A 27377-nucleotide genomic window follows, 5' to 3' on the forward strand; every position below is an offset into this window, starting at 1 on the left:
AGACCATGTAGAACCATGGTGAATGGGTCTACAACCACAACCGCAACTTGCTAAACCACTAACAATAAATATTCTTCTATGCAGTTGTATTGACAGGCGCTGACGGATGCACTTCTTTGTCATGCGTCACAATGTAAAAAAATAGGTGAAAAGTTGAAATACTATGCCTCATTCAGTCATAGGACATTTACGTTCAGTTTTCTAAATAACTAAAGTGACTTATTTTTTTTAGTCGAGATCAGACATACTTCTTCAGTTTGTATTTTAAATTGGACTACTATATTTCACGTATAGCGAATCATAAGCATTGTTTATGTTATAACTTTGTTTTATAACTAAATGTAAAACTCCCACTTTGACAATGAGCAACCATGAATGGAGCCCGTTATGAGAATCATATGGCAATTTAAAATAATCTCAAAAGGAGACAATTGATAATTCCCCGCTGAATAAGAATAAAGGCCCCTTTTGAATATCAACTACAGGGAATGTTGCAGGGATGATTTGGTTCATGTTGGTAAGTTTGGAAAATTGTAAATAACCACTTTAGAATATACCCGTTACCTTTCCTTCCATTATTTTTTGGGGGAATTTAACCCACATGCCCTCTCTAAAACTCTAAAAAGAGGTCCTATTTATCAAACACTAATGCTGATTTCATGGAACGGGATATGAACCATCATGCCCACATGTGTAAACAAATCAAATTTTCATAAAATGCATATGAATTTAACAAATATATTTTTGAAAACGTAATGCATATTTATGTGTATATTTTAGAACAATATAAAGTACATGTCACGGCATTAAAATAAAAATATACACATTTATTTCTTAAGTTGTTGGGGATTTGAGCATGTTAGCATTTATTCGTTTAATTAAAAACAATACGACATTGTTCCACTGGAGGGCGCTAACACAGAGCACCAGGTGGTCAGGGAACAACTTGAGAACGGAGGAGGCCATTCACTAGCCTGTTTTAGCTACACACAACTAGCTACTGTTAGCTAGCCGGCGGCTAACGAGCGAGCTAAAACATCAGTTCGTCTTAATGTCTCCCGTTTCATCAAGTGATGGCAGGAGAACGGTGTTTACAGACCGAAGCTGGTGAGTGCTGAGCGTCCCTTTGATCAACAACGAGACATTTTACATATTCACAGTTTGCAGTTGTGAGCCTGCTAACGCGCTAAGTAACCGAGGGCTGCCCGAAGCTAGCTAACTTTAGCTCGGCTTAATAGCAGCGCTAGTTAGTGTCAAGCTAACACACTTGTTTCTTTTCAGAATTGTATTACCTCATTGCCAGATTTCTACAGTCCGGACCCTGTAAAAAAGCATCGCAGGTAACAACATACAATAAGCAAGATATTGACGAACGGTTATATGCAAAAAACGTTGGATAAGTAGCTTGTGTTAGCAGCTAAAGCTAACTGTGTCTGTCTGTTGTTAGATTCTGGTTGAAGAGCTGGAGGAGTATGAGGTAGGTTCAGCTGGATCCTTCTGTGTTTATTTACATCGGTGGTTTCCGTGTTGTTGCACATGTGGGCGCTTTTTGGGAAATTTCCCCCTAATGTTGTCTGGTATCTGATAAAGAAGCGTGTTGCCGAGCCGTGAACATACGGGCTGGTTTTGTGCCGTCTCTAACCGCTTATCTTTAAACTTTAGTTGGTCCCTCAACGATGGAGTTGGGACGGGAAGAAATACAAACGGACCTTCCAAGATTTGGTGAGTGGGAATTGCCATTATTATCATTTGAATCAAATGAAGCATACAGCGTTTATGTCAATTGACGATTATCTCTTGGTGACTTACATAATTGTAATTAAATTAATCACCGAGAAGACACGCGGTGGTAACCTATTTATATTTAATTTGAACATATGTTGACATTTATATTAGTGCAGGCCCGTCGGTAAATAACTAAATATAGGCTTTGGTATTGTGTGGGCTAGTAGGAGGAGAATAGAGACCCGGGTGGGTGGTGATAGGCCGAACAGATCCAGAGAGCTGCCAGTCTTCGGTTGGAGCCAATGAAATCACAGTTTTATTTGCGAGCGAACCGGAACATTCGTAAGAGGCTCTTGTGATTCGCTGAGGGCTTTTCTTCCCCCTTCTTCTCCCTCCCCCTTTCCTTCGTCTTCAGTGTTTTTCAACGAGCTGCATTATAAAACCATACTACAATTTTAACAATAAGTATAAATAGAAAGACAATCAAATAAGACACTTTAGCATTTATAAATTAACTTGATAGATGTGTATGTGCTACTACACAGTTGTTTAAATTGTCTCATCCAATTGATCTTTGATTTTTTATTACAATCTCCTCTTATGAGTAACTTCAAATACATAAAGTCTTAATAGTGTTTTTATTTATTATAGTTCTTGTCGTTTGAATCGTGCATTTTGACAATGCTGTGTTCCATTCTTGTAATTTATGAAATCATAATTTACAGGAGCAAAGGTCAAAGTGGAAACAGACAGTACAAGAATCAAGATCGAAATCAATTATTATAAATAGGCAGTAACAAAAAAAGAAGTAATCGACAATAACTGAAAGAAATTTCTATAAATACAGACAGATATTATTCAAACAGACAGAACTATTTTAACTGATATGGCAAAGTGTCAGCTGTTGTGCAGCCTGACAGCAACAGGGAAGAAGGACCTGCGGTACCCTTCTTCACACACCGGGCAGCCAGTGGCTGAAGGAAGCAGTACAGAGCAGACAGGGTGTCTCGTGTGGGGTGGGAGGTGTGTTCCATCAGGGATGATAGTTTAGTCATCATCCGCCTCTCTCCCAATTCTTCCACAATACCAACAAGAATCTAGTTTAGATGCTAGCTGACACTTTGTGTTTAACACCAAGAAAAGCTCACTATAAATGGGAACCAACTACAGGATTTGTGGATTGTGAAGACTTTTTTTTCTAGTTATGTCCACCAGAGTTTTGAAACTAGCTAAAGAGATGATCTGTTCAGTCTGCCATATATAACATGCTCATTGCTGATATATTGGTTTAGATTTAAATGTCTGGGGAAATCCTCAAATTGGTCAGTTTAACTAATTGTGGTGCCTGTAAAAATCATGGCCTGTTGGAGTTCATTTCATGTCTTTAAACTTTTTTGCTGTACCCTTTTGATGATATATTTTGTGTTTTGGTAATACATGCTATGTGTATATTGTAGGTATTGTTTTATTACTTTGTAGTATTAATATTAATCCCAGTCTGTGGCTCCCACAGGTGATTTTGAACCAGCACATTCCTGCAGACTATCTGCTCCGTGTGTGTCAGCGTATAGGACCGCTGATAGAGAAGGAGATCCCACCTAGTGTTCCTGGAGTCCAAACACTCCTCGGGCTTGGAAGACAGTCCTTGCTTCGTACTACCAAAAGTGAGCATCTCCCTCCCATCCACGTGGTTCTGTTTGCGGTTTTGGTTTCTTTGCAATAAATCTGTATCTAATCTCATGTTTTTATAAAATTGTAATATAATTTAGGAGGGGGACTCTGCTTAAAACAATCTCAATGGGCATTCTGGCTCATTGATATGCTGTTTTTTATGTGCAAACAAATAAACTAAATCAGTAATCACCCACTTTCCCTGAAATTCTTTTTAACACTTTAACTCTGTACTTAGGTTGTAGCCACAAAGTATGTAGTGGCTCAGCTGTTGCTGCACTTCACCGTGGACGTCCACCAGAACCTCCCGTCACCCATGGAGATATGCCAAGTGTCGGTGTGTAAAACCTTTTTTTTTAAAAACATATTTCTACCCACTAAGAGGTCCCAGAGCCCACAGACTAATACAGGTGAATACCAGTCTGTTGTTCCCGCTAATCATTGTTATCTGTCTTTTTATTAAGTGTCCATCTTGGGTGCTCGCCAGGCCACAGGCACCGCTCGTTTCAACCAGGTGCTGCCGTCTTCCTCCTACCAACATATGAAGATACACAAACGTATCCTTGGCCACCTCTCTTCAGTCTACTGTGTAGCCTTTGACCGCACAGGCCGTAGGATATTTACTGTGAGTGATGATTTTTGATTCAAATGATTATTTCTGTATTTGTGGGTTTCCATCTGCTGAGTCACGCTTAAGCAAGTTATTGGTAGGGTTTAGGAAGACATATAGAAAATTCAGGATCATAAGGGAAAATCAATCAGAAAGCACATTTTTAGGCCAAATCCCTTTTTTAAATTCCATTTTGGGGGGGTTCTCCAAATCTGTGAGTCAAGTGACAAGATTAGCCAACTATAGGATGTCTGTTGTCCCATGAGCTTTTCTTTTTTCATAAATGTATTAAAGCAAGACGTATAAAGCCCAACTTGCTGACGTTTTAAAATGCAACAGTGTTAATAGATTGGATCCGATTACTTCATAACAAAATGAGCACAGGTTCAGCTGGATTGCTAGAAATTTGGATGTATGATGTTGTTTCCTCATAACAGCCGCCTCACCCAGGTGGTTTAATCAAGCTAGCTTCTGAGTTTTTAGTTTCTTTTGTTACCTGTGTGATTTAGGGTTCTGATGATTGCCTGGTGAAAATCTGGGCCACAGATGACGGACGGCTCCTGGCAACACTCCGCGGCCACTCAGCCGAGATCTGTGACATGGCCGTTAACCACGAGAACACCCTCATTGCTTCAGCAAGCTGCGACAAAACCATCAGGGTGTGGTGCTTGCGTACCTGTGCACCAATCACCGTTCTGCAGGCCCACGGGGCCTCCATCACATCAATACAGGTGAGCTAACATTACATGTCATTTAACTGACACTTTTATCCAAAGCGACTTACATTGCATTATAACCCATGCGTTACATTTGGCCTGGGGAGCAATTGGGGGTTGGGTGTCTTGCTCGGGAACACAAAAAAAATAGGGAAAAAAATGTATTCTCTCAGTGTGGCCCGGTAGTTGGGGAACACTCTGGACTAGATGACCTGCACTATGTAATCTCTACTGTTCCGCGGTGGTACATCTTGGTAATGCCTTCAACTAACCAACACAAACTCTCTATGCACTTTAGTTTAGTCCTGCTGTCAAAGGTACAACGCGGTACCTGGCCTCCACCGGTGCAGACGGCATGGTGTGTTTCTGGAAGTGGCACTCGCTCAGCATGAAATTCCAGTAAGTGTTACTGCTTCATTGGAAGCTTGTGAAGCTACTTTTCTTAGCTCGAGCAGTGGTCTGTTTCCATGGAAATAAAGACAGCCGACAGTTTTTCTCCTCCTTCTTCTCAGTGATCAACCTGTCAAGTTTGTTGAGCGGTCACGTCCGGGAGTACAGGTCTCCACTTCCTCCTTCAGCAGTGGTAAGGTTCCCTGTCTGCTATTAGACCTTTTTTTATGTTGTTGAATTATTCCCTGTCCCCAAAATCACAAATGTTTTGTAATTTTTAACATAGAAGTAGTCCTTATTGATATAAAGAGATTGCTGTAGGCTATTCTTGTCACAGTGATTTTCTTCACTGTTATTAGGTGGTATGTTCATGGCCACCGGTGGCACTGATCATTTGATCAGAGTCTACTACCTTGGTGCTGACCCTCCTGTGAAGGTCTCTGAGATGGATGCCCACACGGTAAGAAGAAAATGCAGCGGCTGCATCATTCTCGTTGCTTTCTGTTTACCTTCATTGTACAAGATCTCTGTAAAAATGACTTGTCTTCTCTTTGTGTCTTAGGATAAGGTTATAGTCGTCCAATTTAGCAATAACAGTGACAGGTGAGTGTGCTTGCCAAGATCATCGACTTCAACCAGTTGTTCTGTACGGGTTTCAAGCTCCTGACTGTTGGTGTGTGTCTAGCCTAAGGTTTGTGAGTGGGAGTCGTGACGGCACAGCCAGGATCTGGCATTACCAGCAACAAGAGTGGAAGAGCATCACTTTAGACATTGCTGCCAGGCTGCCCGGGTAAGAGAGTGAACGATCCTATTCTGGCGTTTGATGGTGTCCCATCCGTCTCGGCCAACCACTCAAGTGTTTTGTGCCTGACTGGATGTTTTCCTCCAGGACCGCTGTCACCAATGGGGATGATAAAACCAAGCTGGTGGTGACCATGGTGGCCTGGGACCGTGCAGATAGGACCATCATCACAGCCGTGTCTAACTACCTGCTCAAAGTGTGGAGCACAACCACCGGACAGCTGCTGCATGTTTTATCTGTGAGAGGCTGAAGCTAGTATTTTTTTTTTTCTTCTACTTTTTTTTTTTTTTTACTAACCAACTGCGCAATTCCCCCTCTGTTTAAGGGTCACGATGATGAGGTATTTGTGCTGGAGGCTCACCCATTTGACTCCCGCATCATGCTATCTGCCGGCCACGATGGCAACATTTACATGTGGGACCTGACCAAAGGAGCCAAGATCCGCAACTTCTTCAACATGGTGATTTATCTACTAATGATTGCCATTATTAGTTTTCTCTCTCTCTGCTCTCTCATCAAGTTCTCACTGACATTTTTGCTTGCAGATTGAAGGGCAAGGTCACGGGGCCATTTTTGACTGCAAGTTCTCCGCTGATGGGCAGCATTTCTCATGCACCGACTCGCACGGCCATCTGCTCATCTTTGGCTTTGGCTGCAGCAGACCGTACGAGAAGGTAATGACTTTAAACTGTCAAACTATTAAAGGAACAGCATGAATAAAGTTTAACCTCATGGTGGATTAAACATTACACATACTGCTCTTTAATCATAAAATGTTAATTGAAGCAGAGTTTCAAAAAGGATCTGAAATGACGACCTCTCTCCTAACTCCTGTGTGTCCGGGTCTTCCAAGGGAGGGAGAGCCAATGACATTATTTTTGCCCTCGTTATTAACACTAACATACTTATTCTACTTATTCCCTCCAGATTCCTGACCAGATGTTCTTCCACACGGACTACCGACCTCTCATTCGTGACTCTAATAACTACGTGCTGGACGAGCAGACGCAGCAAGCCCCCCACCTCATGCCTCCACCCTTCCTGGTGGATGTCGATGGAAATCCTCATCCTCCTCACTACCAGCGCCTGGTGCCAGGAAGAGAGAAGTGCAAGGAGGATCAGCTCGTACCCCAGCTAGGATACATGGCTAACAGTAAAACCTGCTCATTTGTTACTCTTACCACTCACAATGCCTGTATAGTATGTATTGTAAGGGAAATTGACAGTTTCACTCAATATTTCTTTTTTTTTTTAGGTGATGGAGAGTTGGTTGAGCAGGTACTTGGCCAGCAAACGGCAGAAAACAGAGAGAGCCTGTTGGACGATCTCATCAGACAGTTGCAAAATGAGCAGGACGAGCGTCAGAACGGGGAGGAGCCGGCTGCAGATGCAGAGGGTATCTTCTAACTTTACATGGTGCAAAGCGAAGTTGTTTAAAGGGATTTTAGGTTTCATGTTATGTTCTTTGTTAGTCCATGGTGGTCAGTGGGACTTAAATTATGCCATTTAATAGTCCGAAATGTGTTAAAACTGAGCATGAGATATTTGAGTGAGTTGAGTGCATATTTGCCTGGACCAATCTCTTGTTTTTATTTAGCGGGCGATGAAGCAGAGGGGGAGGCCTCATCGCCGGCTGATGAAATACAGAGAATTGTGCAGGTGGGCGGGCTGTGGCAAATGCAGCACAATGCCCTGCGTAGTCAAGTGGCCACTGAGAGGGACCTGCTGGCCTGGAGCCACAGAGTGATGGTCAATGAAGTGCCACACGGCATATCCAGGTGAGGCAGAGAGAATTGCATACAAGGACATTGAGGAAAGTCTCTCATATATATATATTGTGTTCTTGTCTTCATTTTGTGATGGAAATTATTCATTTTGTTATGTAATAGAGTTGTGGAGGAGTGCAGACGAGCTAAAGGTGAAATGGAATGTTCTCTATACAATGCGGAGAGGAGGAAGAAACCAGTCGCCTGCACACCCACGGTACGCAAAGCTTATTTTCATAGTTGTTTTCACAAGGGAAAAAAATACTACATATGCCAATTGGTTCCCGCTCCACTCATTTTCCCTCCTCGCTACGCACACTTTGTAGAGCGATCTGCTGTCTTCGCGCCTGCGGTCCCGGCGGCCGACCCAGAAAAAGCAGCAGCGCCACGCCTACCAGACCCGCTCAGCTCAAGTCCGGCCTGCTCGGACGAGGAGGCGAAATTCCAGCAACAGACGTAACTCTGACAGCCAGTTAGAATCTGACAGTGATGGACATGTACGCTCTGCCTTTCTACTCTACATTTCCATACCTGACATGACATCTTTCAACTACCATTCATAACAGTGAAGGTGCTTTCTCTCCCTTTTTGTTGACAGGCTGCAGCGCAGGCGGAGCAAAGCGCAGCCTCCTCTGATGGGGAAGCTCTGTGGCAGAGTGAGAGCAGCTCCGGGTAAATCTTTTTACCTCAGCAACGTTGTCAACTTGTAGTTACATTTGCCCAACTAACATCACCCCTCTTTTGGTTCCCAGGGGCTCCTCCAGTGAATATTCAGATTGGACAGCCGATGCTGGGATCAACCTTCAGCCACCGAAGAGACTGACCAGGAGGCCTGTGCAGCCCAAAGGTTACAGCAGCTCCGAGGAGGAAGAAGTCGATGGCAAGGAAAAGGAGGCAAAGAAGAGGGACAGTGAGAAGAGGAAGAAGCCTAAGGAGACCAAGCAGGTATGCTAAGGCTCCTTTACCCACAGTGAATGTTTTCACCACACAATTGTGGATTTCAACATTTTCTCCTAATTGCACATACCTAGAAACCACCAGCCTCTCTGGCTGGACTCGACGCGGAAGAGTGGCTTCCCCCTGCATGGATAATGGAGACCATTCCACACCGCTCTCCCTTTGTTCCACAAATGGGAGATGAGGTAAGGAGTGTCACTCTTGTATCAAAACAGAAAAATACATGTTATTACCTGCGTTTTGATCCTGATTCTCCTGTCCTCCAGCTCATCTACTTCAAACAGGGCCATCAGGCCTACGTCCGAGCTGTGCGCAGGGCCAAGGCTTACAGCATCAACCCTCAGAAACAGCCGTGGAACAGACTCGACCTCAGGGTGAGGCACATTATTTTACACCGTAGTGATGTGTGTTTGTGTACACAGAGAAGCTTTTAAGACAGTTTGTTAACTGCAGCAAGAACTTTTTGGTTGATTGCCATGAAATGTTGTACAGACATTCGTGTACAGACATTAGAATTAGCTTTGGTGATCGTCTGACTTTTAATTCAGTGCCACTATCCGTAGTTTCCGTCTGTCCAGTAGGGCTGGGCCGTATGGCCAAAAATTAATATCCCGGTATTTTGGAACTAAGCTGTTAGTGTTGCTACTAGAGGTAATACCAGCAGCTCGACCAACTTTGCAATAAACTGTTTTCTGATCTGAATTACGTCGGATTCTTCAATAATTGTTGTAAAATGTTAAAACCATGACTCTATCTCAATACACATAAGACAAGTCGCTGCGACCGCTAGGGGTTAGCATGCTGGCTTTGTCACAGTTTGCATCAGCTAGCATTCAGCCAAAGCTACACTGTACCAAAACACAACCCTGCAGAGCTGCTAGCATGTCTAACGTGCCACAATCAGCGCTACCTGGGCTGCTACTTGTAGCATCTTTCACACAGCTGTTTTTATTTTATTTTTTACTTCATGGGCCATTGTTGTAGAATGGTAGAAACGGAACATTGTTACCATTAATGTGTTTTTCTCCTGCTCCCTTCTTCAGGATCAGGAATCCGTGAAGGTGGTAGGAATTAAATACGAAGTGGGACCTCCCACCTTGTGCTGCCTAAAACTGGCTTTTTTGGACCCTGTCTCGGGGAAGATGACCAATGAGTCTTTCTCATTAAAGTAAGCCTTTTCAAGTGCCATGAACAATTTATGATAATAATTGTTAAAACAGGTGCATTTAATTTTATTTTTCATTTCCACACTCTAAAGGTACCATGACATGCCTGATGTGATAGATTTTCTGGTACTGCAGCAGTTTTACAACGAGGCTAAAGAGCACAACTGGCAGCCAGGTGAGTATTTTTGAAGTCATGTGTTTACCGCTCATGATTTGATTTTACTTATCACAATATCAGGATATTTTCCAACCTACACCATTATACATAAACACAAGACAAACATTTAACCAGACAACAAAACCATACTGAAAACATTTCACATATCAGATATTACAGAAAGTGAAAGCAGTGCAATCATTTCAGTAGCTCTTTGGTACACTGAGGCGTCCTCAGAACCCAAACTCACACCAGAGACAACATTCTTTCACTACACGCGGTTTAAAAACGGATCGACGACATGCCGATTTTTGTGGACAGTGTGGCGTCCGTCTCTTGTTTGAGCCTGTCTTCACTTTGCTCTCTTTAGGTATGAGGTTCCGCAGCATCATTGACGACGCCTGGTGGTTCGGCTCTGTGGAGGACCAAGAGCCTCTGCAGCCAGAATATCCAGACAGCCTGTTTCAATGCTATGCAGTGAAGTGAGTGTGTGTTGTGCTGTTTTATAGTTTTTGCTGTTATCCAACACAGTGTGTCAGCTGGCTCTCAGTTAATGTTCTTCGTTGATGTCACATTTCCTAATCAAATAAATTATTGTAAAGTGTGATTTCAGTTAAACCGTTTTTTTAAATTTTATTTTTCCCCATCAGGTGGGATAATGGAGAGCGGGAGAAATTGAGTCCCTGGGACATGGAGCCTATTCCTGTGGATGGTCAGTGGTATTCCTAATGTGACAATTCCAGAAAGTTATTAAGGGTTAATATTAGGGTTTGTTCGGTTTTAAAGACACAATGCTCCCCAGGGTCAGCGTTCCCCAGGTTTTACACCATGAAAACTGAAAATTAACATACAGACGTATCACATTAAGAACACTAAGATGTTCATCCACAAAAAAACCCAAAATAAATCTTTTTATTGATTGGTTTTTTAAGTAAAAGGGTTGTGAACCAGAGCTTTAGAAGAACTTTAAAGAAACGTAAGTGTTTTATTAGAATTGTGTGGCTGATAAATATTTGCAATGCATAGTATTTCTGAGCGTTTTCTGACACGTTTTGTGGCTCCATCAGCTGTGTTGCCGGAGCAGGTTGGTGACGGCGTGGAGGTGGCCGAGGACGAGCTACAGGCTCTGCTTTACAAGCCTCAGGAGGGAGAGTGGGGAGCTCACACACGGGATGAAGACTGTGAGAGAGTGATCCACGGCATCGACCAGCTCCTTACACTGGGTAGGCCACCAAAGGGTCGACGGCTGTTCGTTTCTTGTCTGGTCTCGTACGTGTCGGCCATGTTTGATCTCGTTCACGTTTGTGCACAGATGTGGCCAAGGCATTCTCGTCACCAGTGAATCTGCAGGATTACCCACTGTACTGCACTGCAGTGTCTTACGCCACTGACCTCAGCACTGTCCGCAAACGACTGGAGAACCGCTTTTACAGGTGAGGTCGGCCACATAAACACACACGTTCTATCCTTCCATAAATGCAAAGTCCAGATGCCAATATGCATGCATTTTAGGTTGAAGTGCATCTTTTCTCTCCTGCTGCAGGCGTATCTCTGCATTAATGTGGGAAGTGCGCTACATTGAACACAATGCCCGCACTTTCAACGAACCCCAGAGCCCCATTGTAGCATCGGCTAAGGTGGTGACTGATGTTCTCCTACACTACATCAGGTAAGACACACTGTTAATCCACCTCTAGGATTCTGGGGTTATGATATTTAATACTCCTGCACACGTGTCTGATGCCATAGCCCATTATTTCCTTTAGCGACCAGAACTGCACAGACATCTTGGATCTGCATCATAAACTGAGGTCTGAGATTAGCAGTGGAGAAGAAGCTGAGGTCAGGATTCCATTCTTTTTTTAAACAATATTTTTCATTAAATTACTTTATGTGCTGGAAATAGTTGTTCGAGTTTGTATGTGTTCCTCTGTAGGTTGAGTTGGATGTGGACTCCGACACTCCGGGGACATCTACAGGACATTGGGTAAGAGGGACCAGAGTCCAGTGTTGCACAAAAATCCATCATAGAACACCACAGACTTCAATCACCTGCAGTAGCTCCAGTCTCATTTTATCTTCTCTCTGCCAGGGAGCTGACCCAAATTCTAAGAAGCGCGGTGGGGTTTTGGATGTGAAACTCTGGGCAGGTCAATGCAAAGAGCTGCTGCGTAGAATGATAGTCTCGCCAGATTCCGAGCCGTTCAGGCAGGCAGTGGACCTTTTTGAGTACCCGGTAAAGCAGCTTCTTAATAACGTGAACCATGTGTGTAAAAGTAACAGTGTCAGTGAAATTAACGCTCCTCCTCCACCCTGTTTTGAACAGGACTATAGAAATATTATTGACACTCCCATGGACCTGGCTACAGTGTCGGAGACGCTGGCAGCAGGGAATTATGAAAGCCCCATGGAGTTTGCCAAAGACGTGCGCCTCATTTTCAGCAACTCCAAAGCATACACGCCTAACAAGAAATCCCAGGTGAAGTGCGATTGAAAAAGCAACTCCATCCGTGTGGCAATCTGGTAGATTCCCTCTAACCTCCTTGTTTTACGTCTAGATCTACACCATGACCCTCAGCTTGTCGGCCTTCTTTGAAAAAAACATCATCTCCATCATCTCTGACCACAAGTCAGCCATTCAGAACGAACGGCGGGCTCTTCAGAGACTCAGTTACAGAAACCGAATGCACAACGGTGGCAACTCCCCGTCTGCCAGTCCATCCCCCAGGTCACACAACACTCCTTATTAGAAAACGGTCACTATATTATTAGATATATATTAGATACAAGCTGATGAAAGTGGCACCCTGCTGTCATTTAATGAAGGTAATTATTCTGAAATACTGCTTCCCTGTGTTTTCATATGTTCAGCCCAAGAGGCAAGCACAAACCGGGGAAGGTGTTGAAGCCCAAAAAATCCCAGACCACAACGAAGAATCGTTCCCAGAGATCACAACAAGGTGAGACTGCTCTATTTTGGTTTCATGGTTATTTTATGTGCCAATGTTGTGCAGAATCTTGCTGTTCCTTCTTCATGTAGAAGAAAACTCCTTTTTTCCGCGCTTTTTATCGATAGGGGTGTTGACACATTCCAATTCAGCATATTGTAGCGAGCTTTGTGTAATTCGGTTAAAACCATCAGTTGTAATGTATTGATGGAGAAATGGATTGGTAATTATCTGTCCCTTGTTGCCGTAGCTCATCCAAGCAGCAGTGTAGCAGAGGAGGAAGACCTCCAGCCTTCCTCTCCAAGTTCAGGGACAAGCGGCGAGAGTAGAAACCAAGGGCCACATCACGGGCCCCGCAGCCAAGTAACCCCAGTAAAGAAGTCAGGTACTACCAGCGTTACATTCTGACATCTCTTGTAAATGCTGTCACGTTTTACAGCTGAGGTCCTGAAATGAACCGTTGTCCACTTGTCTTTCAGCAGGGACCCAGCGAAACACGCATCCAACGTCTCCAGTGAACAACGGCTCCAGACAGCGACTCGGGCCACCAGAGTTGTCGCAGTCTAACGACGAGGAGGAGGAGGATGAGGAGGAGGCTGGATCTGGATCCGGATCCAACAGCTCGTCCTCGTCCTCCTCGTCCTCAACCTCATCGTCCTCCTCTTCCTCGTCCTCGTCGGACAGTGACAACAGCTCTGATTCTGAGATGGAGAAGTACGTGGAAGGGGGAGATCACGACTACAGCAAAGCCCCCTTCCTGTCGCTGCACCACTCGGCTAAGGGTAAGGTGGCGGCCTCGGGGAAGAGGAGACACAAAGGAGACGAGGATGCGGCCCAGAGATCCAAAAGAGCACGAATGCAGCCACTGGTAGAGGAGGAGGAGGAGGAGGAGGAGGAAGAGGAAGACGAGGAAGATGTTGATGAAGATGAAGAGGATGAGCAGCAGCAGCAACAACAACCGGTAGTTGTAGGACCTGACGAGGATGATGGAGAGGTGGAAAAGGAGGATGGGGATGAAGAGGAAGAGCCAGAGGAAGAAGAGCCAGAGGAGGAAGAGCCAGAGGAGGAGGAAGAGCTCGAAGAGGAGGAGCCAGAGGAAGAGGACGACGTTGATGGGATGCAGACGGAAGCTGCAGCAGCGTCTGCAGCCGCCGGCCCCCTGAGAGGAAGCCAGTGCAAGTCTCGGCGGGTCAACACGCGCAACCAGGGCCGCAGGACAGTTCTGTACAGGGACGAGTCAGAGGACGATGGCCATGGGTCGAAGGAGGACCCCCTCAACCTGGGCAGGTCCCGCTCAGGACGGGTACGCCGCATGACCGAGAAAGCCCGTGTCAGCCACCTCATGGGCTGGGGTCACTGACACAAGGGGCCCTCTTTTTTAAAACCTCAATTTAAAAACATGCGTAACAATTCAGGGATTTTTTTCTTTCTTTTTGTACAAGTGTATATAATATATATATATATGTTTTTTTTATTTTTAATCTTACACTGCTTTTGACTCTAGAACTGATGGTGCTCACAATATATTGCCAGGGGGTTTCCCCTCGACAGAGCCACTGTTCAACGCGGATGATCTCCCACCGGACTAACTCACCTCGGCCTTACTGCTCGCTGGAGGAGCTTCTGAGGAGCGGCGCCGCTCCTCTTCCCTCCTCCTCCTGTGAGTGTCAAGTCTAGTGCTAAACACTATAACCCCTCTGCCTCCTCTTCTCGTCCCTCCCGAGACTTTTCTTACCCCCCCCCCCGGTCACCAAAGAAAGATACGGAGATGCCAAAAAAACGGTGCTCATGTTTTAGTTCTTTGTTTTTTATTTCCTCTTTGAGTAATTTAACAAAACTCGTCATTCTCGCGGTCACTAGTTGAGTCACAACATCTACACGAGACATGTGCAGTACCGGTTACGGTCACTGATGTCCACTTCTTTGGTACTTTCCTCACAACCACAAGCCTTAGTAGTTTGTTGCAGAGCTAAATCCCTCAGATTTAGTCAATATGTGGGACTCCTGTCAAGAAAAGGTGTCATTTGGGCACGACCAATACTTGCAATAATAGGAATCCAAGTGACTGCAGTCTGTAGAATACAGCACCATAGTGAAAGCCCGATAGCCCTAGAGCCCTCGTCCTACATCTTGACGTCCTTAGCTTGGGAACGTCAGATGTCTCTCCCCTGCTTCCCTCTCTGTGGCGTTGACTGTTGTTAGGCTCTTTGATTCAGTTGTTTAGTTGTAATTTGGTGAGGGGATTTTTTTTTTCTTAAGGGTAAAAGTGATTTTCTGGGGTAAAACAGCCACTGCATTGTTTGTATTTCTGCTGTTGAACTCGCTGGTGGATCAGACGCATTCATGGTTGCTCCCATCGCCCTTTCTCCATCGGTGCAAATGCAATGTGTCCCTGGCGTACGCTCTTCCACATAGGTATTTATTTTTCCATTGTCTTGTACTAAGGTTACTTTATTTTTAATAGTGGTGAGAAAGAAGAAATATTTGCACATTTATCTTCTCCACGTGGCAGCTGAGTAATAAAGATAGTCGAGAAAGAGATTTTTTTTTTCTTGTCTAAGAATGTTTAAACTGTGCCAGCACACATTCAGTTTTTTATTTAATCTTTTTGTTCGACGAGTAAAACCATATATAACTAAATCTATACCACGGTCTGTATGATGACACTGAAGGGATCTGATTGGAAATCTTTTTATCTCATGAACTGATGACTGTTTCTATCAAAATCACTTTGTTTTGTTTGATAAGGAATCATTCCTCGTTGTTGAGTGTTTCTTGTGGAATTGCATCACATTGGATCCTTGTTGTCGTAGCAATGCTGTTTACTTCAATGCTCGCGTGGTCGCTTCAAATGAGGCGGCGTCCAGCCGGGAAAAGCCGGGATAGCTGACTCTCAAATAGTCCACACTGGGTGCTCTAATCCGAACACACCTCGTCATCACTCTGTGAGGTCGCCGACATCAGAGAAAGCTCTAGGAGGTTCTGCTTTTTCTTTTCTTTTTTTAATGTGTGTGTGTGTGTGGGTGCTGAGGAGTTGGGTCAGCATCTGGCGCTCTGCGATATATAAAATGATCAAATCAGCATCTGGGGTGCTCTGGGCGACAGCATTAACTGAAGTCTTGAAATGGTTCTGGTTGAGTGTGAGAAGACTGATTCATATTTTGGAATCTTATTTTCATATAGTAGCTTTTAGTCACGCCTCAATGCGTCAGATTAGTTGATGACGGATACAAGGATAACATTCCACTCTAGGTGGATTGAGATAACGTGACTGTCTTTTATACGCAATCATTTGGTTGTATGTGTTTTTCTTTTTTAATAAAAAACAAAAAAGATCTTAAAATGAATTTGTTTTTTTTTTTTTCTTCTTCCATGTAGCTAATTGAGGCCTTTTTCTGAAATGGTTTCCTAATTCCTGAAGCTTGAAAACCGGTTCACCAGCACAACTGAGCCACCTGCAGCTTCTTTATAGTCTTCAATTCTTATAGTCACAAGCATTTGTGTTCTCGCCTTTGGCATAGACCGTCGAAATCCTCACCGTAACGTTTGCTACTGCATTACTGCATTGAAGAGCTGGGGTGAGTCAGACTAGGGACAATCAAGGTTGAGTTGTGACGCACCTCGCTCTGCCACACCTACTAACCGCAGAGGTGCAGGAGGATCATGGGACTTAAAATGGATCAATGTATAAAAGAGGGGGAGGTCAGTTTGTGTCATTTATACTGGTATGGAGGACCAAAGTTGGGGGAAAAAGCCACATTGAATATATTGAGGGGAATTTTGTGTTGGCCAAACAACTAGCTGCAGCTTTCTCTATGTTTTAATCGGGATAGGTTATAATAATTCAGGTGTATATGTATCTATATGCATAAATGAAGCTACCTGCTAGCAATGGTGCTGTTTTTCAGACAGATAAGAGGTATCAGCAGCGAAATAATCAAATATTTAGCCTTTCATGTAAAGGATTACAAATAGGCCGCTCCCTCAATGAAGTCGTTTTTTTTCTACAAATGTCCCACACAAGGTCAGGCTTGAGATGAATCATACTGTGGCCAAAGCCATGAATACTTTTTGGTTGTGTTTATGTAACGCAAGTGTCCTACCTAACAGGATAATATTATAGTATGTTACGGTTGAGGAGGATCAGCAGGTTAGTGGGAGTTGTGAAATTATAGAAGTGAAAACTGCTTTGAAAGTGACTTCAATATAAAACATATGTAATCTCCCCTTCGGGTACTTTGCATTCCGATGATGTCGCTGTGACACCAAAAAAACTACAACTTATTGAAATGGAAACTGTGACAGTGAAGCTCAGACCCACAATGGAAGACTCCATTTATTTATTAGCACTGCAACGCAACAATCTGAGCAAATACATACAACAGGAATATTTTATTTCCTCGCCTGGTCTTGAGATGGATGCATCTCTTCAGAGCTACAGAGGGCAACGGCACACATGAGTTTTAACATATTGGATGTTTACAGATTCACAATGTCAGAAACATCATCATTACTTAACAACAGTTAATTGCATTTAAATTGTGCTCACGTCTCTGTTTATGAATAAATATGAGTACATGTACTGTAGCTACGCATAGACAGTGAACAAGAACCTGCCGGATTCAGTGAATAATTGAAATGTGCAGCAACATTTTTGCATTCTCTAGATCCACTACAACAAACAAACCAACATGTAGTACGCGCAGGAAGAAGACTCGGCCAGTTGGATTTTGGGGGAAACTGAATTCAACTTGCTCTCTTGTTTCTAGGTGAAAAAAAACAGCCAACCCTTTCCTCATAATACCATCAATAAATCAATGTTCTGCGTTTCACCCATGGATAGGAGGATCAAAGACAAAATGAAAAGTGAATTAAGCGATTAGACCACAGCTCCTGATTCGTAACCTCTCGCACTATTCCTAAATATTACAATGCACAAGCACAACTAAACACTTAAACATTTAAATTAAACTCTGTTGACAGTTGGTGCTGTTTGCACATGGTGACAGGCCTCTGGCAATCAAATCAAATTTAGCCACACACACACAGTCCAGATGAAGATGGGAGTCTTCAATAAAAAACGAGGTTCAGCCCCACCTCCCCACCACACCACACTCCTTTTGATACAGTCCCTAATGGAACCTATTGGATCTCTTGTTTCTACCTTTGAATTAAGTTGTTTACTTTCACAAATACAAAACTCACGTCAACACGGACACACCACAGAAAAGGTTGTTAATGTTAAATGTCTGCTCTCTCTAAAGCTTCCCTATTTCTACACAGTGAATGCAAAGCTATACTCAAGTGCTAAAATGTACTCCACAGAGACTGATGATTCACAAAACAGCTACATGAGGTTTCTAAACCCTCAGAAACAATTTATCATGAATTTAACCCACCTAAATCCCTTACTCTGCCAACAGGTGTTATTATGTTGGAGAAGTGTATCTTGAAGCCTCGGAGAATCGTCCCATAACAGCATCCTCCTCAACGCGGGATGTTGACAGCATGACGGCACAGAGCTGAAACCGCCATCCACATTTTCAAAGGGTTACATGCTTCGCCTCCCCACTTTTTATGATCCCACCTGTCAGACAAGCAGGCGGGAACGGAAGGGGGTGGGGGGGGGGGGGGGGGGGGTTCCGAAGCAACCAACAACAACGCTCCTGTTGTTTTTTTGTTGTTTTTTTGTTTAAACTTCCACTTGTGCCTTTGATCGCAGAGCAGCCCACATGCCTCCCTGGGGCCGTGTCGCCGTATGGCTACCCCGGGCCGGCCTGCATGTGGACGTGCAGCGGGTACGGGTGGTAGACGAGCGGGGGCTGGGCCTGCGTGATGAAGTAGCTGCTGTAGATCGGCTCCGCCACGTACGCCGCCGGCTGATAGAAGCAGGTGACGTTGGCCGTGTTGGGGATGGCGTTCTGCTCGCCCAGCACCCTCAGAGCCAGCACCGTGATCATGTTGAGCGTCTGCCTCCGCTCGTGTCCCATCAAGCACACCGTGCTCTCGTCGATCACGCGCCGCAGGGTCATCAGGTAGTCGTACTTGCTCGCCTCCTCGCTGCCGACGAAGTGGCACCGCAGGTAGGCCTCGACCTTGCGCTGCTGCTCGCTCACGTCGGGGAAGTCGATGAAGAAGCGGGAGCACATGTAGCGCTCCAGGGACTTGATCTCGGTCTCGCTGGCCGGTCTGAAGTTCCTCACCAGCAGGTCGCTGTACTTCAGCAGGCCCCCGCCCCGGATCTCCTCCGGGTTGTGCGTGGCGATGAGGCGGCGGCGGAGGTGGTCCATCGCCTGTTCGAAGTCTCCGTGCATGCACTCGGCTTCGACGGTGATGGCGGGCCCCCCCGCGGCGCCGCCGGCCCACGAGCTCGCCGCGCCCCCGTCCGGGGCTGCGTCGGCCCGCTCCGACGGAGGCCCGTTGGTCGGAGCACTCGCTGCACGTGCGCGGCTCTGCGTTTGGGAGTCAGGGGGCTTCTTCGAGTGTTTCGGCCTCACGGTTTGTTCGGCGGTTTCCTTGGAGACACCACCGTCCCGAAGTGGGCCGGCTGAAAGGGCGTCGAAGGTCTCTGGCTCGGAGGCTGGGACGTTCGAGGCCCGAACTTGAGCGTTGTCCATGGAGGGAGGCTGAAGGGGTTTGGGTATATCTATGGGTGGAAACAGCTGTGTTGTGAGATCTGATAAATCAGTCAGTAAAGACCATTTCTCAGGCTTAACAATCAGCTTCCTCGACATTTTCCTTTGTAATTTTGGTGAAGGGCAAAAGTCCGGCACAATGCCCTGTGATGTGCTGCAAGTTTTCTTTGCTGGCGGAGGAAAGGAATATTCATATTGTGAATCTTGGGAGCTCGGCGTAGTTTCAGCACTGCAGTTTATTGAGTCGACTTTGAACTGCACAATCATCTCCGCACAATGCAGGTTTTCCGGTGGAGCGGCCTTTTTGGGTGTTTGGGAAGCCTGTGATGCGGACAGCGCTTCAATGCTCTGTGGCTTCAAACATGCGTGCGGGATCAGCGGATCCCTGACATCTGTTAGTAAAGCTCCAGGAGATGAGACTGCAGGGTAATCTCCGTTGCCTTCACTTGGCTCAAACGCAATGGCGTCATCTGAACGAACACCCTCATTGACATCCGCTTCCTCCTGCTGCAGGTTGATTGTCTCGTTTCCTAACAGCTCTCGTGCCCTTTGCTTTCCGCCCACATCCTCAGCTATTGCATGTGGACAACTTTTCTCAAGCACAGAAGCAACTTCAATCGACAGTGGACCTTCGCCGCCGGAGTCTTTTTCCACAAACGCTTCAGCATCCTGAGAAGTGCTCGGTTTGGCTTGCACTTTTTTTCCCTGCTCGCCGTCTCTTTGAGACAAATCCCCAGCATTCACTGACAGCTTTCCTCCCTGCTTCCGCTCGGTCTCCCAGTAAGACTCCAGCATGCGGTCTAGTATTATCTGGAAGGAGTCCACGCTGAACTCAAACTGTCTTCGAAGGGAGCTGATGAATCGGAGGCCCACGGTTTTAGCTCTGTTGTTAGAAAGCGAGATGAGGCTCCATCTGTCATGCTCATTGAAGACTTTCACCATCTTCTGCACGTAGGCCTCCTTCATGGTCATGCAGGTGATCTTCCGTCTGTTGACCCCGCAAGGGAGGAGGTCTCTTAGGCTGCTCAGAACTACCTCCTTAATCACCTGAAGGTCTTCCTGCCTGGGCAGCTCCACTCCAAAAATGATGTCTAGGTCTCTGTAGCCCATGCAGTTATCTCTCACCAGGACGTGGCTGGCAGTCGCGCCATTTAGCCGTATATCTTTAACCTGGATGTCCCTTTCAATCAGCCGATCCTTCACCACACGAATGATATCTTTCGCTCTCACCTGCAGCGTGGGAAAGTTTCCTCGCCCGTGGATGGGGATTACCTCAGTCAAGACCTCGTCCAGAGCTTGGATTTGCTCGAGGGTCAAGTTGTGGAACCTCTTCGCCGCTTGAATTTCCATCACCCCTCACCTGTGAAACAGAAGCCTGACATGTCACATCGCAGCTTGTGTGAGGAATAACGGCCAGTGAATGACTGAAGCCGTGCAATGGAAAAAGGGATTTTGGTTCAGGTGTAGGTGTAATATTATCTGCTAGCCTTGACCTTCAGTCCGCTCCGCATTAAGCCTTTTCAAAAAGACAATGCACGGAAATGACACATAAAACCTTATAATGCTGTCTGTATTATCCCAGCATCTTCTTTACGTCCATCCATCCTCATTCGTTAACAAACGTAGCTAAATGTAAACGTGCCAAAGGCATGTGACCCTGTGTTTGCACAATAGGCCACTTAATGATTAATGAAGGGGTTCTGCTTATTCTTGCTGTGAGAATGTGACAACGGGGCACGTCATCATTAATGTACACTGACGGACTGGCAAATGTTGATCCCTTTGCTAGATGGCTTTAAAGGCATTTCAATTTCATCTACTTTTATGACAGCATTAGCGTTAATAAGTATTCTCAAGGTGTTTTGAAATATGAACAATCATCATCCCCTTCCACTCATGAAATGAGAAATACCATACTTTTTATGAAGAGATTTGGACATTTTTCACGAGATGTTTAATAATTTTGCTGATTTAATCTGCCACTCCTATTTCAAAATAAAAGATATAGAATAGGACATTTTATCTTTGAGTTCAAGACATAAAATGTGCACGAACTTTCAATTGTACTTAAGACTACTTTATAATCCGTTCTTTAAGCATCTTTAAATATCTTTACTTACTTAGAAATTCATACCAGGTGCCATAAGTCAAAACTGTTGAATTTAATAAATGAAAGTCAATGCACCCAAAGTGTAATATGAATATTTAATAATATATGTTTTCCATTGAAAACACAACAAACCTCTCCGGTTTTCACTCCACTGCGGTCTTGTGATGTAAACAGCACCGGATCATCTGTTTTTAGTGCATTAAGCAGTCAGCAGTGTGAATAAAGTCACGGGCATGTGGGAACACGGGAAACGCTGGCCCACAGCATCCTCTAGTGAATCTCATGGGTTACATCAGCTCGGTCCTGCAGCAGCACTGCTCCTCTACCACTTGGCTTCTTTATAGATAAGACTATATGAGTCATGCAGCCCCTGAATGAAACATCTGGATTATCTCCCTGCGCACAATAAACGACACAAAATGCACGATTTCAGGAAGCGTTTAGGGTTGGGAGTATAATATTAGCAAGCCTGTGAGTGGATCATGCCCCTTTAAAGGCTAGACTATTCAAGCTACACATTATTGTGATCTGGAGGCACACGTAGTGCTGGATATTTTAAAAACTTCTGTTACAAACAATATTTTGCAATACCTACTTTTGTTTATTTGATGTTCAAACTCAAATATTGCCGTCAACTAACTCAATCACCATATCAATTAAAATGAGCACAGCATTTGTATTTTGAGGTGCGTTTTTACTCGTTTTAAAGACATAGATGCACGTATCAAGTTAAACCGGCTTACATTTGGGGTAATGTACTAGAGTAAAATAACAGTAACATTTACTGCGTTTCTTCATACCAAGGCACAATAATACAGACGCACGGTTTTAAAAACTTACCTGATTTGTGATCGAATTGAAATGGAAAGTAGGAGCAGGGGAGATACACAAGACAATAAAATCAAACTACTGAGATATCCAACAGGTTTATCCGACCCTTTAGAAAGGTTGATGCCGAAGTTAACACTGACAGCTTCCTCTCAGCGCAGAAGCACTGTTTCCATGGCAATCAGGCGTCACGACATTTACAGTAAATCACGACCCAGGGTCTATGCGTCTGACGCTAGCAGGTGACCGCCACAAGTTTCATACGAACAACGTAGGCCGTGTTGGGGGGAACCAAACTGATCGTAACTAAGAAATGAAGTTGGTCTGAGGGAGCACACACCGATGTGTCTGAGCTGAGCTACCGGCGTACCGCCGAGCTGTTGCGGGGTGAACATCACATCAAACGGGGGTGAGTCATCGTCTCTCCCCGCCGTGATCCACACCGCACATCAAATCATCCGTCAACCGCCGAAACACCAACTAATCCCCTCTGATCACCTAGCCTCCCCTCACTAAACATCTCCAACGCGCAACCTGAAAGTGAATGTTAAACGTGTCACCTTTTAACATTAAAGTTTTTTCATTATTGTTTTTCATTCACATTTTGCGAGGAGGAAGGGTAGGCAGCCTCCCCCCGTGACGTCAAACGGAATACCAACACCACGTGACGATGACGTCGATCATATTTTGGTGAGACACCAGGAAGTGCGGAAGAAGGCGAACCGACGAAGACCGAAACCCCAAAGCCTCAAGTTTCACTGATACGTTTAGCTTTTCTCCGCCGACTGGCCGTTATTATTTCATCGTGTAATTGTTGGATCCGGTAAAAATCGCTTCAAGATGTCGGCAATGGAAAGTATCCTTTTAAACCGGCGACTCGAACCGGACGTTAGAGTGCGGTGTATTATGGGGATACGAGACCGAACATAACAACATGACGGTGAGCCGAATATCTGACAGTCGTCTGAAACATCGCCAAGTATGTGAGATATCGACAGATAACACACTAACGTAACTTAGTTATTGAATAACCTGAACTTTTCAACGGTAGTTATTTCCAGACTTCGTAAGATGAGACGTAAGTGGACTTGAAGGCCTCGGATGCTTCACTACAAATGGCTGGACATCCAACAGCCGACATTAGATACACGTTACAAGTTAAACACTCAAGTCTAAAGTCACAGGAAGCTAAAATAAACAACAAATACATTATCGTTTAATACATTTTGAATTGTAGTTCATGAATGTCACAGCCTTGCATTGCTATTTTTTTTGCTTTTTAAACAAAGAATTTTTTTAAGGTCGCTTGTTGTGTTTGTTTGGACTTGGTGCTTCCTTAACTTCGTGTCACAGAACAGCTCTTCAATTTAAAGTTTGCTGCCAAAGAACTCCAAAGAAACTCCAAGAAATGTGACAAAGAGGAAAAAACCGAGAAGGCTAAAATTAAGAAAGTAAGTGGCCCCGTGAAGCAGGTCATCAAGATCACACATAGCCAAGGGCCATGGAAGTTTTAACAGTACCGCCCTATTTTTCACCCGGTCTCTAGGCCATCCAGAAGGGCAATATGGAAGTGGCAAGGATCCATGCGGAGAACGCCATCCGACAGAAGAACCAGTCGGTGAACTTCTTGAGGATGAGTGCTCGGATAGATGCAGTGGCAGCAAGGGTCCAAACTGCCGTCACAATGAACCAGGTACATTTTAATCTCACAGCATACTGCTACTGCGTTTAAAATCAGTTACACGTTGAAGATTAAAAAGCCTGCTGGTTTTCATTTAAGTGATGCTTATTTATTTTTCAGGTCACAAAATCTATGGCTGGAGTGGTGAAAGGCATGGATGCAACTCTGAAATCTATGAATCTGGAAAAAGTAGGGAGTAATTTGATATATATATATATATATATATATATATATATAGATATTTATGAAAACTTCCATATTTCCTTTTAGTTATTTTTTGGAAACAAAACTGCACATACTAAAACAAGTGTCTCAATCCCTGTTTCCAGATTTCAGGCCTCATGGACAAATTTGAGCGCCAATTTGAAACTCTGGATGTTCAGACCGCCCATATGGAGGACACAATGAGCAGCACAACAACACTCACTACGCCACAGGTACAGGTCTCACTTTTACTCTCACATTCTCTCTTGTTGTTTGCTTAAGACAAACGCCTTCACTGTAAATCTCATGTGTAATTTCAGAATCAAGTGGACTCATTGATGCATGAACTGGCAGATGAAGCAGGGTAACCTTTTTATTTTTTTTCTCGCACCATTCATCATGAAATTATGTTCAATCACATACACAGATGTATGGTATGCATTTTTACAATGAAGCGGAAACAGTGATTTTTATTTTGGATATAATGCATTTAGTTTGTAATCTAAAAATAAGGTTTGCATGTTGATGTGTGCGTAATGTCTAGATTGGACCTGAACATGGAGCTCCCCCAGGGACAGACCGGATCCGTGGGCACCAGTGTGGCTTCTGCAGAGCAGGTACACATGCATACTTAGTGTTAACATCTGACAAATGTTTAATTTACATTTAAAAAATGATATAAACCAGATGGCTTGCACCTGTGTAAACTAACTGCTTGTGAAAAAGGCTCAGGAAATGTGCCTACAGTAGAAGTAAACAAAGTCAAATAATGACATTAAAAATGATGGATTTGCAAACAACTTTTAATAGAATTGGTTCTCCATAAACAACTCTATGTGACCAATAACTGGGATTCTTCTCTCATCTTGATTTTACTCGCTAATGCTGCTCTTTGCTCTCGCTCGTCCAAAGGATGAACTTTCTCAAAGGCTCGCCAAACTCCGAGATCAAATGTGAAGGAGGACTACAGTGGACTGGGACCATCCTTCCCAGCTGCAAAACGCTACTAGAATATTACTCCCAAACAACTTTTACTGACATCATGTCTTTTCCCCTCTTTACATCTCGTGTTTCTTCAGAGCGGCGCTATTGTTATTGTTTTGGCCCTGGTTGGTTGTGTTAATAATAACCTTTTCAATTTGGTAAACTAACTGAGGTGCTGGATATTGAAAATGTTTATATTTCTTAAATATACGTATAAGGAAGGTTGAATGTAACTTTATTGTGTGATATGTATACTTAAGAATTTCATGCATTTAGCTAAAACATATCACGCATTGGCAATTATAATTCTGTATTCACATGGTTTCATATCGTTATGGGGAGTAGGTTGAAGGTTTTGTAGTATAGAATTACAATTTATCTTCATATGTGCATGATTGCAGAAAACATATATGCATTTTCTTTTTGATTTCAGAGTGTGAAAGACTTTCCTGCTTACTGTTGAACTTGTTTAGATTTGTTGTATTTTATTTCTGTGGAATATTTCAAGGTGATACCGGATTTGTCTGGTCATCCTAAGCAAATTAACAGATGATTTGGGAAGGGGTTACAGTATGCAGAGAACATACAGTAATTAAACAATAAAATTTTATAATGCTTTTATTTCTTTGGCTTTTCATTAAACTTATCATTTTTATTACTTTGATATACATTTTATTTAATCTATTCTGGCACGTTTATTTTGAAGATAAAATGCAAAAAAACATTTTATATACATGACATAAAGGGTACAGGAGACAATGGGTCCTATACATAAACATTATGTAGATAACAATATTTTAAGACAAATATATGCTATCAAATGAATATCCCCAAAGAAGAGCTAGTGCTATGCGTCGGGGAAATTCAGTGCAACAAAAATAAATATGAGGAGCTTGAGAGAAATGTGTGAAAGTTCCCTTTCTACATGAACTAGTTCAAAGTTCAGTTCACAAATTTTAAAATGAACTAGTTCAGTTCATAGTTCAAACTTAAAAATGTGAACTAAGTTCACAGTTTAGTTCTAGTTCAGCTCTTTTTTTCCCCATAGGTTGCAAAATTATTGCCACAGCCCAGAACCACAGACAGCAATTATTTTATCAGTTTTAACACTGAAGCTATGCATCAGATTTAATCTTCATATCCAATTTTGAATCCTTATCCAACCAGGGTTCTCATTGAGGGGACAGCATTCCCCCTTTGTTGCTTTAATGTTGCTGTCCATTCACTCCACACTAGCAGCAGCTGCAGCGTTCACCCCTACAGTCAGTGTTGTGCCTGAACGCGTTCATTGAACGATAGTTCATGAACTCGTTCATATTTTGGGCGAACGTGAACTGAACGTACTGTATTAATGCCCAATGAACGTTACTGTGAACTCGTTCATTCTGGTGTCTCAACGAGTGACGTGTACTGGTCTTTGCACGCTAACGCGGCGTTGCGGTGCAGGCTTCTTGTCTGCACGCGTTAATTTATCACAAAATATGTGATGATCCTTCATCGTGGCAAGACTGTCTTGCCACGATAAAGGATCGTTGGACGCAGAAGGGTCCCACCCACCACCACCTGGTCGTCAGGTTGTTCGGACGAACAACCTGACGACCAGCTTTCTGTTCGGACCTTCCGAACAGCCTTCTGCGTCCAACGATCGTTCTTCGCCGCAAGACAATCTTGCGTCCGAAGATCCGACCGTTGCGGACCATGGGATTGCGGCGAGGTCGCTCTCCCAATGCTCCCGTCCTAGGAAGGACAGACACCTGCTCCAAAGCGGAGCAGTCTACGTGCTGTCTAACAGCCGGGTCTCTCACCTGGAAAGCTCTCCAGCGTTAGAATACCCTCCCACGCCAGAAGCATTGGGAGTGCGGCAGCCCCGCACCCCAATGGTGAATCTGATGGAAGAAACGGACTCCTATATCTAAGCTTTGGTGGTGACGCTCTGTGACGTCACGTCATGTCGGAGTCAGGAGTTGTTTATGGTCTCTTCAGTTTGCGGTGCGGTGAGTCTGTTGCGTCACTTCCGGTCGACAGCG

The 27377-nt window shown here is 44.2% G+C and overlaps 3 protein-coding genes across 6 annotated transcripts; 2 read left to right on the forward strand and 1 right to left on the reverse strand.

The window, feature by feature from the left end:
- Positions 1 to 847: 847 nt before the first annotated feature.
- brwd3 (bromodomain and WD repeat domain containing 3) lies at positions 848 to 16251 on the forward strand. Of its 2 annotated transcripts, none has more exons than XM_037467786.2 (40): positions 848 to 1107; positions 1282 to 1340; positions 1448 to 1477; positions 1663 to 1722; positions 3239 to 3389; positions 3635 to 3733; positions 3861 to 4021; positions 4516 to 4737; positions 5021 to 5121; positions 5235 to 5305; positions 5472 to 5572; positions 5675 to 5715; positions 5798 to 5902; positions 6002 to 6152; positions 6240 to 6374; positions 6460 to 6588; positions 6842 to 7067; positions 7170 to 7310; positions 7512 to 7692; positions 7804 to 7897; positions 8007 to 8177; positions 8279 to 8352; positions 8433 to 8625; positions 8712 to 8822; positions 8904 to 9011; positions 9681 to 9805; positions 9896 to 9978; positions 10331 to 10442; positions 10611 to 10672; positions 11028 to 11183; positions 11273 to 11393; positions 11504 to 11629; positions 11727 to 11802; positions 11897 to 11947; positions 12053 to 12196; positions 12287 to 12439; positions 12519 to 12688; positions 12832 to 12920; positions 13159 to 13293; positions 13388 to 16251. In XM_037467786.2, the coding sequence occupies exons 1-40, from the start codon at positions 1074 to 1076 to the stop codon at positions 14266 to 14268; spliced, it is 5433 nt and encodes a 1810-aa protein (XP_037323683.2). In that variant the 5' UTR covers positions 848 to 1073; the 3' UTR covers positions 14269 to 16251. The 2 variants fall into 2 exon arrangements, with proteins under 2 accessions (XP_037323683.2, XP_037323684.2); XM_037467787.2 differs by having other exon boundaries at positions 13391 to 16251.
- A 2295-nt stretch (positions 16252 to 18546) lies between these two features.
- On the reverse strand, positions 18547 to 27365 carry LOC119215558 (uncharacterized). Of its 3 annotated transcripts, XM_037467804.2 has the most exons (3): positions 22494 to 22619; positions 21786 to 22049; positions 18547 to 20903 (listed from the first exon to the last, which is right to left on the reverse strand). In XM_037467804.2, the coding sequence occupies exon 3, from the start codon at positions 20891 to 20893 to the stop codon at positions 18671 to 18673; it is 2223 nt and encodes a 740-aa protein (XP_037323701.2). In that variant the 5' UTR covers positions 20894 to 20903; positions 21786 to 22049; positions 22494 to 22619; the 3' UTR covers positions 18547 to 18670. The 3 variants fall into 3 exon arrangements, with proteins under 3 accessions (XP_037323701.2, XP_062414081.1, XP_037323700.2); XM_062558097.1 differs by lacking the exons at positions 21786 to 22049; positions 22494 to 22619 and adding an exon at positions 27156 to 27365; XM_037467803.2 differs by lacking the exon at positions 21786 to 22049.
- On the forward strand, positions 22751 to 25475 carry chmp1b (charged multivesicular body protein 1B). Its single transcript, XM_037467830.2, has 9 exons — positions 22751 to 22890; positions 23096 to 23337; positions 23835 to 23932; positions 24028 to 24174; positions 24283 to 24351; positions 24492 to 24599; positions 24687 to 24730; positions 24911 to 24983; positions 25279 to 25475. The coding sequence occupies exons 2-9, from the start codon at positions 23322 to 23324 to the stop codon at positions 25321 to 25323; spliced, it is 600 nt and encodes a 199-aa protein (XP_037323727.1). The 5' UTR covers positions 22751 to 22890; positions 23096 to 23321; the 3' UTR covers positions 25324 to 25475.
- Positions 27366 to 27377: the final 12 nt, after the last annotated feature.

Source organism: Pungitius pungitius, chromosome 16 (assembly GCF_949316345.1).
Source record: "Pungitius pungitius chromosome 16, fPunPun2.1, whole genome shotgun sequence".
Classification (NCBI taxonomy): domain Eukaryota; kingdom Metazoa; phylum Chordata; class Actinopteri; order Perciformes; family Gasterosteidae; genus Pungitius; species Pungitius pungitius.